Below are 15204 nucleotides of genomic sequence, written 5' to 3'. Positions count from 1 at the left end.
ATTTTTGAGCTGATTCAAGAACCAGAATTTCTTTTTTTTTTGCAAATCAGAAAAACATGAAGAGACGAATCCAAGAACCAACAAATTAAATTGGTGTGGCCTAAAATCTAAATACTGAACCTTCCTTGCTTTTTTTCTATGTACCAGTCTCCCAAAGGTACCCTTATGCACTTGTGTACACGAGTCAGTTGAATGAACACTGCATGTTACAGTGAACTTTACTGTTGATTGTAGACAATATTAAATGGTTGGTCAATATTGGCAGACCTTACGTGACAGTTACTGAAAACATGTTCTCAACTAAAAGCTGAAATTCTACCATTTGATGAAAAATTCTACCATTCAATAAATGTAATTTGCATTCAATAAATGTTCTTTACATTCAATATATGCACTCTGAATCTGCATTCAATAAATGCAGTATTTCCATTCTGCATTATTTCACATTTATTGAATGCATTTATCATTCATTATTGTGTATTCAGTTTTTTTTTTCATTTTTAGCACATAATCAGAATTTGCTTGTTCGTTGTTTTTTTTTTTTTTACAAACTTACAAACCTTTGTACATTGTTAAACACAAAGGGACCAACCTGGAGCAAAATATTCTTTTTCAATCAGCAATTCTTTCATACTTATTAGATATTATAACGTTACAGTTACAGCACAAGCCCCATGACCTGGATAGATGACTCTTTGACTCATTTAATACTTTATAGAGGGCCTGCAAGGAACAACGCTCTACGCTGAATTCGGAAACCTCTCGATTATGCTTTACGATAAATTCCAAGTGGCTACAACGCATTACGTAGAATTAAAACGCTGAATACACTCGACGCAAAAATAAGAGCGGTCCATCTACGCTCTACGTAGAATTAAAACGGCCGATTACGCTATACGGAAAAGGGCTTGCGGGCCCCCTTTATAGTTTATGTTGATGCAATTAGTGCCTTTGGTCAACAGAATTCACTGTTATTGTCCAGAACAACATATTTGCTTAACTCTCATGTTTACCAAGAACTAGAAAGCTTATCAGGGCTGTATTCCTCTGTCAATATAATTTGCTCTTGAAAAACAGGCAGTGCTGTTTTCACTGTGTATGGTAGTACATACTTACACACCAGTAATGACTTTATTCCAGGTTTGCATTTTGAAAATCAGAATATACTGTTAAAGGCCACACTAATTTGATCAATTGGTTCTCGGCTTTGCCCGTGAGTGTTTTTTTTTTAAATTTATTTATTAAAAAAGGTTTAAATAAGGTTGTGAGTCAACTTCAAAATGCATATCACTGTTAGTTGCTAAAAGTTTAATATTATTAATAATTGTATCATAAAAATTATAAAAGGTTTAGCAGTACAACGAGGTTCAATTCAGTATTAAACCTCCTTATAGCAGTTACCTATTCACTGTCTGTTAGTATTATAATTGATATGCACAATCCATATTGCAGGTCACATCAAGGACAAGAATCTTGAATTTACTCAGACACCCAAAGTGTCCTTTGATACATAATATGCATATTGATCTAATCCATATTTTTTAATTCATACAGGACAATGGTGCTGGGTGTTTAAAGTGTGGAGACTACTGCCCTGGACTTGAGCTTCATGAGTGGAGGTATGAATCATATGATAAATATGATGTCAGATATTTTTCTGTGCTCTTTTTAAATACTGTACTGTAAAGCAGTCATGTACATGTACAAGATTAAACTCATCAAGAAAAAAACTGTTGTTTCTTCATCACAAGTTGACCTGACCCTGACCCGACATTTATAGCCCACTAAAAACCCCCCAAGTACTGATTACATAACTGTGGCTTACTCCAATCTCTGTGTATTAAATGTAGTCTAAGGCACTTCAGGGTTGCCAATCTCTCATCATTATCGTGCTAGAATTTATGATGATCATTTCCTGGATCTCGTATTATATAGCAAGAAGCATGCCACGGGTTGTTGTTTTCTTTTTTGGAGCCAAGAAACTGTATAAGACAGGGTTGACCATTTCAAATTTCAGCTGACTTTTTAAATGACCCCAATTCCCATGTACAATGTGTCTATCCGCTCTGGTTAAACTACCAGATCTTTCATTATTCCCACTATTTTAAAAACTAGTGAAATGAACAAATTTGACCAAAGTAGGAAAGTTTACACCCTACCTGTTCCTTCCATCCAAAAAGTATTCAAACTGATAGGGCCTAGGAAAAAAAATGTTGACTATGTTTCCTATTTCAGTCCTGAAAAAAGGAGGGTCAGTATACTGTAGGTAGGGATTCTTTTAATCTCTTTTTAAATTGGCGATACAGCTATAACATGCTGGAAAACTCAGGTGCCAGATCATGGAGCTAGAAAAGGTCAATCAGCTTGCTGCATGTCCCTTGCAGGGGTCTACACAAAAAAGGCTAGGATCAGGAAACAGCACAACGTCATTTTTTACCTCCATGAAAATGGAGGTATTGTTTTTGGTGTGTCTGTCTGTATGTATGTATGTCTGTGTGTCTGTCTGTCTGTCTGTGTGTGTTTCCGCAACTTTGTGGTCAGCATAACTTCAGAACACCTTTATGGATTATGATGATATTTGGTTTGTTGGTAAGTCTTAGGAAGACAAACGTCAAGGTCAAATATGGGCCTCCTGGTGGATGACCTTGGTACTGCAGCAGAACTTCCGGTTTTTGTATCTTTTATTGGCCTAACTGTGTTATGCTTTGTGTTATAGGAACTGTTGTACCCAGTGTAAGTGTAGAAGAGAGGACCATGATGTGTACAGCAGGGATGTTACCACACTGTTTGGGAAGTTACAGATCAGTCAAGACACGCCTGCTGCAAAGGGGTATGCCTGGGTACCTCCTGGGATTTCCTCTGTGGACAAGGTAAAAACATGACACACTTAGGCCACACTAATTTAATTTCTTGGTCAACAGATTCGCGCGCTTCATTTTTTTCTGATTTGAAAATAAAAATAAAAATTCAGAATCAACTGCAGAATGCTCATATTTTGCCCTGAACAGTTGAAAACAGTCCTTTTCTTCCTAGTTGTCACAGTTATTCCATCTTTCAATGCAATGGTATCATTAAAAGTTCAAAATTCATTGTTTAAATTTTGAACAAGCCTGGTGTGTTGACTTCATGGCTCCTATCGTACCATTTTGGGCCATAGTAGGATGCCTAGGCCTGTTTTTATTTTTATTTTTTTTCTGCCCGCCCGCTCCATTATTTTTCTAGAAAAATCCGTTAACCAAGAAATTAAATTGGTATGGCCTTAGTACTAACCATACCTGTTACTGTTGCAAAATGTTGTGATTTTACTTTTTGTAGATCTACTGTCTTCATTTTCCTTGGATTTCCAACTCCCATTGTATGGAACTGTTTAGCTTACTGTCCACATCCTTTCCAAAACATGAATTCTGGGTTTCTTCCTCGTCATTGTTACCTTAAGTTACTAGTGAATAAAGTATTTCTGATAAAACATTCAGGAACCACTATACTATATCGTGAAGAGAACTTGAGAAATGTTTCAATGCCTACAATTTTACTGGTAATCTCCTTGGTGCTAAAATGCCATCATTTTGATGTCAATATCTTTTTGGGTTTGAAAAAAGTAGGCAAAAGGATAATAAATTAATATTGAAGTTAGTATCCATTGCCACAGTGATTTTTTCTTTGTCTATACATGTTACCAGTAACTCTTATATTTTGTTTACATGTAGTTTAGGAATCACAGTCTTAACACTAGGCCATAGGTCAAGGTGAAAATGTAGAAAAAAAGGAAGTTTCTTTGTGCCCCTTTATACATGGTGATCTGTCTGTGTTTTTCCAGCTTGAAGAGTACATGAATGCACTTCCTGATGACAGGGTCCCCAGAATAGGCACGTCTGGAGAGAGAGCCAGGCAACGCAACCTGGTCCTGCAGTTACCACTTCAGGTGCTAGAGGTCTCTTCTATACATGTAAAATAAACCAAGACGTTGGTTGGTGCAAGGTGCCATGATTGTAGTTCACATGATACATGATTTTTTTTTTAAAAAAGGCACAATAAGACATTTTTAGGCAAAGAAACAGACTGAAACTGCTTTAGTTTCTTGACTTCCATGCTATTATCAAAGTCAAGGTTTGTTGTCTTTAAGGCCATGTTGATTTGATTATATGGATGACATCCGCACGCGCATGAATTTTCGGCCGTTTCCAAAAAAAAAAGTTTTCAACCAAACTGTAAATCGTACAAAACTGTTGCAAAATGAGCAAATATTTACCGTAAGTTGCAAAATAAATAATTGAAAACGAAGCCATTGTCGTAGAATGCCAAAATCAAACGAAAAAGACAAAATATAAAGAAATGAATTTGAAGAGTGGATTCGCCATACTTTGTGTCATTTGTTCAACCTTCATGACCACGTGGATTTCATCATGAAAGCAACTTTTTTTTTTTTGCTAAACTTTTTTTTATTCGCACGCTCGCATCAGTTTTGGACTTCCCAGAGGATGTCATCCATATAATCAAATCAACATGGCCTAATTTTGTACACACTTGTATTATCAAAATAAAGACAAATGCTACCCTTGGCAAATCAAATGACATCTGTTGAAGCCTTGCAAACTATTTGAGCTACGTTTACAATACTGAAAATCACTTTATGTTTACAGTAGCAGAAGTTCGCCGTCTGAGAAAAATGGACTTGTTCATGAACTATATGTTTGTGGTGGCGGCAGGTGCAGAAAAAAGAAAGTCTGCAAATTATTAGTTCACAGATACGTTGTAAGTTTTGGGTACAGAAGTGAAAAACTGAATGTAAAAGTACCATGAAACAATTGTGATTTTACAGTATACATTATATCAGTATATATTTTGGACAAAGGTACTGATACCATAGCTGATATCATTGCAATGAATGTACAAGTACACATTGTATTACACACATTGTGTGCTTATCAGAGCTTTGTGTCTGTTGGCAGGATTTTGATGAAGACTTTTGTGGCAGTGAGCTGACAGATGCAGAGAGGAGAGACTTCAAGTTATTCCGACAGAAGAGAGATTACCAGTCCTACGGCATGGGAACAGTCAGAGAGAGTATTGAACGAGACATGGTAAGTTCGTCATCAATTTCCTTTTGAGTATACACGCTTACTATAGGTCAAGCCCCTGTTACACATTCATGGCCTCCTCCCAAATTTGTTTCTGAACAGATTTTGTCTGGTCAAATTCAAAATTCACATTTTATTCGGTAAGGCTCTCGCGGGCAAATACCCGAGTTTCATCCTTATTTATTACATATTTAAGTACAAAGAGCATTAAAAACAATGATTTGTGACACTCTTCATTGTACACATGAAATATAGGCAAACACACTACATATTCGAAAACGATTATACAATTAAAATCTGTACACAGTATGCAGTTATTATTATGTAGGATTTAGCTAGATACTATAACACTACTGCCGAATTGTCTTCAGTGGAGTTCATTTCCATTGATGTTTGGTAGCAATCTGACCAGATTTTGGCCACGCTTATAATCATCTTTCTATATGGATTGAAATGAATTTGAGATAAATTTGAGTCAATTTTGATCCCTGCACATGCCAAGAACACAGCTGAGTTACTCCTGAATGGTTGACTGGTGTTCTGCTGACTTACAACCAAACACCAGTGTATGATCATCAAACTTTCTGACTAACCCACAAATGTTTTAAACATTTTGAAACATTAGGCCACACCAATTTAATTTCTTGTTTCTCGGATTCGCCTTGTCCATTTTTTGTCTGATTCGCAAAAAAAAAAATCATAGGTTCTGAAACAACTGCAAAATGCTCATTGACAATGAAAGACATATTTTGGCCTGAACAGTTGAAGAAAGTCCCTTTCTTCCTAGTTGTTAAAGTTTTTCAATGTAACAGTGCAACTTCGTTTTATCAAAAGTTCAAAATCTATTGTTATAATTATAAACCAGCCTGGTATGTTCACTTCATGGCTCATCTTAACATTTCAGCCTTCATGGGGTGCCTTGGCCTGTTTTTTTTTTTCATTTTTATTTCGCCCTGTCGCTTCATATTTTTTCAGAAAAAATCTGAGAACAACAAGTTAAATTGTTATGGCCCTATAGGCTGGCACAGCAGAATAGTAATCAATTTTGCCCAAACACCAGCAGATTTTGTGCCAACCTACTGCTGACCATATTTCAATCAATCAATTAATCAATCAATCAATCAATCAATCAATCAACCAATCAAATGGTTTATTTGTGAAAACAAACAAGAACTTGTAGCCATTGGCTAAATTGTGTCTTGCTGTACAATTTGATTTCTTAACATTTTTGGCATTACAAATTAAAATTGATAAGTTATTCATTAAAATTCATATCATTACACATGAATTACTTAAAAATAACAGTTGGGGGTGTTTGGCTAGTGTTCGGGAGGCCAAATATGTGAATGTGTGACAGGGGCATCAGTGGAGTTCATTTCCATTCCCTTGTGTGGATGCCAAATATGGAACGTCACAGACTAAGATAAACGTTATCTTTTACATCATGCAAAAGGAATGTCATGATTAAGTTCTATATTTAGCTTATGGCATACTGAACCCTGTTATCAAGATGCAGATATGATATAAGTTGTCTCCTATATCCAGTTTATCAAGATTTCAGAACCAGGATAATAAATATATATATAGATTCCAGCTATCCATCCAAGTTGTGTTGACAAAGATGAGGTAAAATAGATAGAACTTAAAGTGTTGCATGACAATTGTACATTGTAAATATTTTGGTACACTGTATGGAGACAACAATATAATTATGAACATTGTACATGTACTCTGAGGTATAGAATAAAAACAATAATGGCTAGCATAAATCTTTGATATAGTGTTACAATCAAGTTTGCTTATTTGTTTGTTTATTGAGATCCCCATCAGTATGGTAAATCCCATACTATTCTTCCTGCAGTCCAGCAACGTAAAATAAAATAATAATAATAATTACTCATAGCAATAATCATTATGATAATAAATAAAACATTGATTGTGATTGTGGGGCTAATCATGAGTTTTGGTATTTTTTTGTCTTTAAATCTATTTATCTATTTGTGATCATTATGATTATCATTGTTATTAATATGATTATTGTTATTATTATGATCAGTTATTATTATGATCAGTTATGAGTTGAATTATTATTGTTATTATGTATAGCACTGCAGTAATGATGTGGTTTTTCTTCCCTGTAACAGAAATGTTACAAATGTGAGGGCACAATCCCGGAGGGAGGCATAGCGGTCACCACTTCCCACACAGGTCCAGAGGTCTGCTGGCACCCCGGCTGTTTCTGCTGCAGTACCTGTCAGATCCTCCTGGTGGACCTGCTGTACTTCTACCGAGGCAGCGCCATCTACTGTGGCAGGCACTACGGAGAGTCCTTACACCCCAGGTGTTACGGTTGTGATGAGGTAAGTGTTTTTCAGATTGACTTGTTTGGATATGCTGATCACTTTTTATCTCAGTGGAAGGAGGTATTATTCTGTTGGAATGTACTCTTTTAGGTTGTGTTTGTGTGTTTGTTGCTATAACTCATACAAGTATACAAACAATGTACCTGTACATGTACAGTAGGTTTGAAGGATTTCTTTAATTTCCGGTATGCCAGGTTACTTATTGGGTAACTACATGTATAATGGTTGACTATACCACACTACTTTCAGAAGGGGGGGGGGGGTCAAGCCTGTATTGTGTATGATAATTGCTAAGCATTACTGGTAAGTAAACATTTTTATTAAATTTGAAAATTTGTTCTTTGAAATTGTCAGCAGTTGTTGTGTATATACTTCAGGAGGTTAAGACTCAGATTTTTTGTTTCATCTGGTTAGCACTGAGTAGAAATGATCGATAATATTATTATATATAATAATAACAGTTTTCCAAGAAAAAGGTTGGTGACAAACAATATTTCTGTATCTGTATCTGTATCTGTATAGCCGGTATAACCGCCTTTCGGCGTAACACACCAGCTTCGCAGGCACGCGGCGCGGCGGCAGCTGGCTATATTACACCGATCGACTTGTTACACCTAACCCTTGAACTTCTAGCTCTAGACATTGTTTAAAGCTATCTATTGACAGTGCCCCTACTGTACTTGGTGACAGTGAGTTCCACTCTGCGATAGTTCTAGGAAAGAATGAATTCTTGAACACCTCAATCCTTGGTTGATAACTCTGGTACTTGAATGCGTGGCTATTTCTTGTTCTCTTCTGGGCTGGTATTAGGTACTTAGTAGTTGGGACGTCCACCAGTTTATTAGTCATTTTGTACATCATGCATAGTCTAGACATCTTTCTTCTGTCGTCAAGTGAGGTCCACTGTAGGTTTCTTTTCATTTCCGTGACACTAGCACCTCTTACATAGTTGTTCATACAGAATCTTGCAGCTTGATTCTGTACCCTTTCCAATTTGTCTTTGTCTTTCTTTGTACATGTATATGGATCCCATACTGTCGTAGCGTATTCTAGGTTCGGTCTTACAAGTGACGTGTATGCAAGTGATTTTACTCTCGTTGGACATGCCCACAGATTACGTTTAATCACTCCCAATGTCTGTTTCGCCTTAGTTGTGATATTATTAACATGTGCACCCCACTTCAGTCCGCTTTTCAGCGTGACGCCCAGATACGGATGGATTTTTGTGGTTGCTAAAGCCTGACCACAAAACTGGTAGCTAGTTGCATGTGGTGTTCGTTTGTTTGTTATGTGCATAATGTAGCATTTTTCGGGATTAAACTGCATGAGCCATTTGCTTTGCCATTCTTCCAGGGTGTTCAGGTCTTTTTGGAGAAGTTGTGAGTCGGTCTGTGTAGAAAGCTCTACATACAATAGACAGTCATCGGCAAATAACCTCACATTTGAGTCAAGCTGATCTGGTAGGTCATTTATATACAAGAGAAAGAGCAATGGCCCCAGGACGGTTCCTTGAGGGACCCCAGACGCTACTTTAACTGGAGCCGACGCCTTCCCTTCAACCACTACTGTTTGCTCCCTGTTGGTCAGGAAAGCCTTTAACCAATTCAGCGTAGGGCCTTGGATTCCATAATACTCCAGTTTTGAGATGAGCCTGCCATGGGGGACTTTATCAAAGGCTTTAGTGAAATCAAGTATTGCTAAATCTACCTGCCGTTTACTGTTTAGTGCGCCAGCTATGTCATGGACTGTTAGTATAAGCTGTGTTTCTGTGGATCGTTTGGCTCTGAATCCATGCTGGTAATCCGTTAATATACTGTAACTTTCTAGGTGCTTCATGATTTGGCTATGGATGATATGTTCAAGTAGTTTGCAGGATATGCAGGTCAGTGAAACAGGTCTGTAGTTGCTGGGGACCGCTCTATCTCCTTTTTTAAAGATGGCGCATATATTTGCATCCCTCCAATCTTTAGGGATTTCTGCAGTGTTTAGCGAGTGTTGGAAAATATTGGTTAGAACAGGCGCGATTTCACTAGCTGTCAACTTGAGGAACCACGGTGGTATTTGGTCTGGTCCGGATGCTTTAGAGGGATTGAGACCTTGAAGCATTTTTTCGACACCATCAGTAGAAACTACTATATGTTCCATTGGAGGAGTACAGGGCTGACCTAGAGATGGCATATCTGTGGTGTCTTCCTCTGTGAAAACACTTTTGAACTGTGAACTGAGTACTTCTGCTTTTCATATTACAACACTAATTAAAACTTTTATTCTTTATGACAAGCCACTGAAGGTTTTTAAATATGAATAGTTTTATGAATTATAATTATATTAGCTGTCTGATTGAACTAATATATATATTTTTAGGAACTTTTAAAAAGTTTTCGAAAATGATAATCTCATGATTATTCACATACATTTGCACAAAAGATTGCTTTATAATTAAGAGAAAGATGAAATTTAAATAATTTTGTATCAGTATAAACCACCCTGTGGGAACTAACACACCAGATTCGCAGGCACGCAGCGTACCTACTAGGCTAAGTATATTACACCAAACAACCTGTTACACCCAATCTTTGCACATTAAATTCCTGGAGTTGTTTAAACTTTTTCTTCTGATGATGCCCCGACTTAGCTTCATGTCCCAACAAGTTCCACTCTACGATAGTTTTTGAACACTTCAATCCTTGGTTGATAACTCAGACATTTGAAGGCATGACTGTTTCTTGTTCTTTTCTGGGCTGGTATTAGATACTAAGTGGTACGTTCACCAGCTTCCCCAGACCACCGTTATATGCTGTTTTGTATGGGCCGGGGTTGACAACTGGGACAGTTGATATTGGACCTGCCAAGTAGACCACGTTCGTGCCACAGATAAAGGCCTTCCTTGTGTGCACAACAACCTGCCCATGTTGACTGGCACTTTCCCCCACAAACTGACAAATGCCGACAGTGTCAGCCTGTGTTGTCCCTGGGTGGACTGTACTGCTAGGGTCAGTGTTCTGTCTCAAGAACTATTTTCCTGTCTCATATAACATTTGGTGCCCCCTGTCTCTGAGGACCAAGAAAGCTTGTAGTATACATGTAGTTCTTGCATAAAGTTGTTGACAAAAGGTAGTGGATTCTACCTGAAACGCCTGACCGTTTCCAAAATCATATCCAGTTGCTTGAGTAACTGCTTTTTGGCGTATTGTATTACCTGGATGTCTAACCTTCATCGAGGTATAGTTGTTGCATATTTAAGTGTTCTAGCCAGCATCCATCTTTCCATCATTTGACGGAATTTTGTTGCTCGTGACGGACAAATATTTTGCTTACTCCATCATCTTTGACATGGAAAGATATGGAAAGAGACGTCCTTTCACTGTCAAATTAGTCTGGTGTGTAATACGCCAAAAGGCAGTTATACCGGCTAATACAGATACAGAAGATACAGATACAGATACAGATACCAGCAAAATTTGTTCCTCGAAGTGCAAGAAACAGCAATTTTCACTAGAGGGTTGAGAATCAAAATTTCCGAAATCAGCACTCGACATGATGTTACTTCATACAATAAACAAAATTGAGATAATGGAAATAAATTTCAGGCTGGCTAGATCGAACTCTCTGAGGTCTGCCTACTTTTTTCTGTGAGGCATTACACATGTATGATGATATTATTTTGCAGGGTTCAAATGAGCTATTTCATGTGCTTTGAGGCACGATGATTTGAGAAATTTTAGAGCTTATTCTCTAGGTTACCTAGACAATAAACATAGTGGGTACTAGAAGTGTTTCTCCTCCTGTGGTTTGACTTAGGGGAAAACATGTCAATCTACATGGGTCCGCTTGTTTACTTGAGACAAACAAGGTGAAATGCCACATGTGTCTTAGGCTTATTACATAGACTGTCCAAGTCTTATAATATGGAGAGCACCAACTTGATAAGAAAACTTAAATCAAAGTTAAGAAATTTGAATTAGATGCACATTTGTGTAACTGTATTATCATGATGAAAACATCTATTTTACTCTGATTTGGGATATCTATCATCGATATTTAAATCCTGATCACTCTGTGATATGAAGAAATTTGGCTTTTCTTGTTGAGAAATATATTGTTTCAGTTATATGTCATGCTGACTTGACATTAAATAAGGTGTCTTAATGAATTTTCAGAGTGTACATAGACCAGCTCAGTCAGTGACATCACTAGTCTGAAATTTTAAAAAACAAGATTTGTGATGACTTATGATTATTGTCAATGTAGATGTAACTCACCTGTCATGATGACTATGCATCATCTTTGCATGACAGTGTCTTAGATATTCTCTGAAGATGACATGCACCTTAAGAGTGCAGTGTGCACAAAAATTGTGGTAAAACAAAATTTGTGATCATGACTTTTGATTATTGTCAAACCAATATGTTCAACTTGATATAAAGTAACTCACCGTCATGATGACTATGATATTACATTGTCTTAATTTCTGGAGATGACAGTGCAGTGTGCACAAGAATTTGTGCAGCTATGCCAATGATTCACCTGTTTATTGGTAAGGAATATTATTATAATATGCTTGTCATGATGATATTACATTTGTCTTAAGTTCTGGAGATGACATAAGAATAGTCTAAGAGTGCAGTGTGCACAAAAATTAGTGCAGCTATGCCAATGATTCACCTGTCTTTTGGTAAGTAATATTATAGACACCATGATATGCTTGTCATGATGATATTACATTTGTCTTAATTTCTGGAGATGACTTAAGAATAGAGTGCAGTGTGCACAAAAATTAGTGCAGCTATGCCAATTATGATTCACCTGTGTATAATAATTGGTAAGTAGACACCATAATATGCTTGTCATGATGACTTGTATACTAATACAGAAATGTAATACTAACACTTGTTTCATATCTTTATCCAATACTAGTATGTAACATCCCATTCTTCTTAGTAACTTTGCAGTTAAGTGTATTTTCTTAATTGAACCAAAGTATTTTTGACCTCTTACAACTTTTGTATGTGGTTTTATGCAGTGTGTTAACCAAAGTTCAGCATAATTATGCCCATATTGTGTTGTTTTTGTAGCTCTATTGTAAAGGCAGTGCCTGGGGATATAGAGCTTAAACGGTTGACAGTGATTGGTGCAGACCATGCAGCAATGTTGTCCAACAGCATTCCGCTGGTATGGTGTGTTACACCGCCGTGGGGTCAAAGGGCGACATTAAGGAATTTCTGTTAGTCACACACACTCCGTTTGGCATTTTTTAACTTTCTGCGTGATAGTGTTTGCTTTTTAAGATGAGTGAGTCAGATCATTTTCAAGGACTTTTGTGCAAAATTTGTTTTTCAGAGGCTTGAGGGTGAATTTTGTTTCCCTCTTGAGTAAAATCGGTCTCCAAAATGTGGTATAAACTCACTGTTATAAGATATCCTGGTTGGTTCTTACTTTACACAAAAACAATCTTGTCTTCAAGATATATGTTTCTTAATGTGTACTGTCCAGAGTGAAATATATTTTAGCAAAGCCTTAATTCGGAGTATCTCTCAAATCTCAAACACTGTGGTTGAGTCTGTGATCACAGAGTTCAGAAGGTAACCTAAGGGTTCATACATCTTTATTTACTCACAATGTACAACAAATTCCTATAATTCCCTTGCCCCCTGCTAATATATTGGGTCAATAGCTATAGGGCAGTATGGTTAATGACACTCTTTGGCCTTATCAGTCCAGTTGACTTAGTATCACATTGCTCATGAATATTTCTATCTTGTTATCAGCATTCAAAAATATTTTTGTCTAAATTTATGGGTCCTCAAAATTTCCAATGCAGGTTTATAACAAACTTTGAATCCAGTATTTGAAGTTTACTCAACTTAATGTTGTTACAAAAAAGGTACTGACTGGTACTCCAATCTCTTTAAAAAAAAAACTGTGGGGTGCCCGCCAGGGCAAACAAATTGGCTAATTACAACAATTATCACACTCAGATAAATACCAAGTATTTCGTATCGTACCATCTGTTCAAACATCAGAGCTTTCTCAAACAAACTTGGTCCTACAAAGTGTGCCGCTTTCAAGGTTTCTTCTTTGCTTTACTAAATTTGGATGTGTGTCCACAGACTGGTACAGTTTGAAGGAGTTGTTACGCGGGTTGCATGCACCTGCTGGTCTTATAAACATTAGGTGGTGCAGGTCAATTGCTAGTACCCCCCTCTAGTTCTCCAATCGCAGTCCTCCACTGTAACATTAGCTATGCATGCCATCTCCTTGGAATGATAATTACCCTGCATAATGAGTCATCTTCAGTGGGAGTTTGCTGCACTTACTTTTGCACTCGGCACCATGGAGGAAGGCATTGGGGCTGGGTGCAAAAACTTGTACATCTGCACATGCTTGGTGGGCAGGGCAGCACTTGGGCGCCGAGGCATCGTCTGGCAAGTGCTCATATACATCTTCCAACCGAGGGCAACCGCCGAGAATCTTCAGCAGAACTTCTTTCAGGTACACGTTATTGTTAGTCGGTACGGGCATAAGCTTAGCATGCGCAGTGGTGTATGATTTATAGTACATGTAAGACCTCAGGGTAAGTTTGAGAAGTTTGGTATGAGTGAGTGGGCGTGTGTGCCACATGTGTTGTCGAAATGCCAAGCACTTACCCGCACTGTGACTTGTCAGCCCCACCAAGTCTGGCTGGCATTAGAACGTTTGCCTGGATTTGCTAAGCTTAGGAAAGGGTGACAGTTGACAGTTACTTCCTGCAGTTTTAAACTCTAACCGAAGCCTCACAGATGTGAGAGTAGCTGCTATTTGCTGTTTCTCGTCCAGAAGTTAGTTGCACAGTTGCAGACAATTTGTTTCAACTGCTTCCTCAGAAAATGTTATTCTACCACAGGGGACTGGATAGAAAAAGTCTAGTGAACTAGTTCAGATCCCAAATGTTCTGAAATCGCGTCTCTATATGCGAAACAGGCATTTGACACATTACCGTGAGACATACTAACAAGACAAGGTTTCAGTAGTTGTTGTAGACAACATGCTCCTTTGATATGACTTGCAGTATTTGGTCTAAATTGATCATTTCAGACTAGAATGGCTCATTGTGACGTGTTAGCCACAATTTGCCAGAAAGGTCAATGAAAAGTGACCTTGCTTTGTCATGTTGAAGGTGACTCAAGTCAGATTTGGGCAGTTATCAAAAAAACTGCACTTTAATACAACTTTGAAGTGTGCACACAAAAAGTTTCATTATGGGCGAGACATCAGACAATTCTCTTCTTTCATCCGTGTTCTATACTCAAAAGGTTTTCCCTTGTCTGAAGATTTGTCGTGTGTTTGAAAGAAAATCCTTGTCTTGTTCGTAATCTGCAATGCAGAGCGGGCCCCTCCCAGTGCAATGCACGCCGAAGCCAGGCAAAACTTGTCCGACAGGTTCTACCAGGGCTGGTGGCATTTCAAGGCACCGCACCCATTCCCTAAAATACCTCACATGTGCAGCACAATCTACATAACAACACGCTGTACTTTTCTCAACCATTATCCGAAGAAGTTGGGACGTCTTTGAATTAGTGAATTAGCTACAAAATCATAAAATGTCTGCACTGTCTTCACAATAGTTGAAACAATATTTTCAAGCTTTTACTGAAGCCCGAAAGGTGTTTTTCACAGATTGATGCTAATTGAGATGATTCATTTTTTTTTCTGCGTCACCAATGGCTAATTGTGCATATTGAGACACCAGGTAACTTTTAGGTCACACCCTTTTTTTCTCTCCA

The 15204-nt window shown here is 37.7% G+C and overlaps 1 protein-coding gene across 1 annotated transcript in view; it reads left to right on the top strand.

Annotated features, from left to right (window-relative positions):
• The window catches only part of LOC109485163 (prickle-like protein 3), a 36958-nt gene that overhangs the window by 4810 nt on the left and 16944 nt on the right, over positions 1-15204 (top strand). Inside the window, exons 2-6 of the mRNA XM_019788608.1 lie at positions 1555-1619; positions 2717-2870; positions 3818-3922; positions 4950-5081; positions 7223-7438. Coding sequence (XP_019644167.1) covers positions 1555-1619; positions 2717-2870; positions 3818-3922; positions 4950-5081; positions 7223-7438 — 672 coding nt within the window. The remainder of the gene's footprint in view (positions 1-1554; positions 1620-2716; positions 2871-3817; positions 3923-4949; positions 5082-7222; positions 7439-15204) is intronic.

This window comes from Branchiostoma belcheri, unplaced genomic scaffold (assembly GCF_001625305.1).
Source record: "Branchiostoma belcheri isolate BF01 breed outbred unplaced genomic scaffold, Haploidv18h27 scaffold73, whole genome shotgun sequence".
In the NCBI taxonomy this organism is placed as follows: Eukaryota; Metazoa; Chordata; class Leptocardii; order Amphioxiformes; family Branchiostomatidae; genus Branchiostoma; species Branchiostoma belcheri.
The sequence above is the reverse complement of the archived record's forward strand: the minus strand, read 5'-3'. Positions and strand labels throughout refer to the sequence as shown.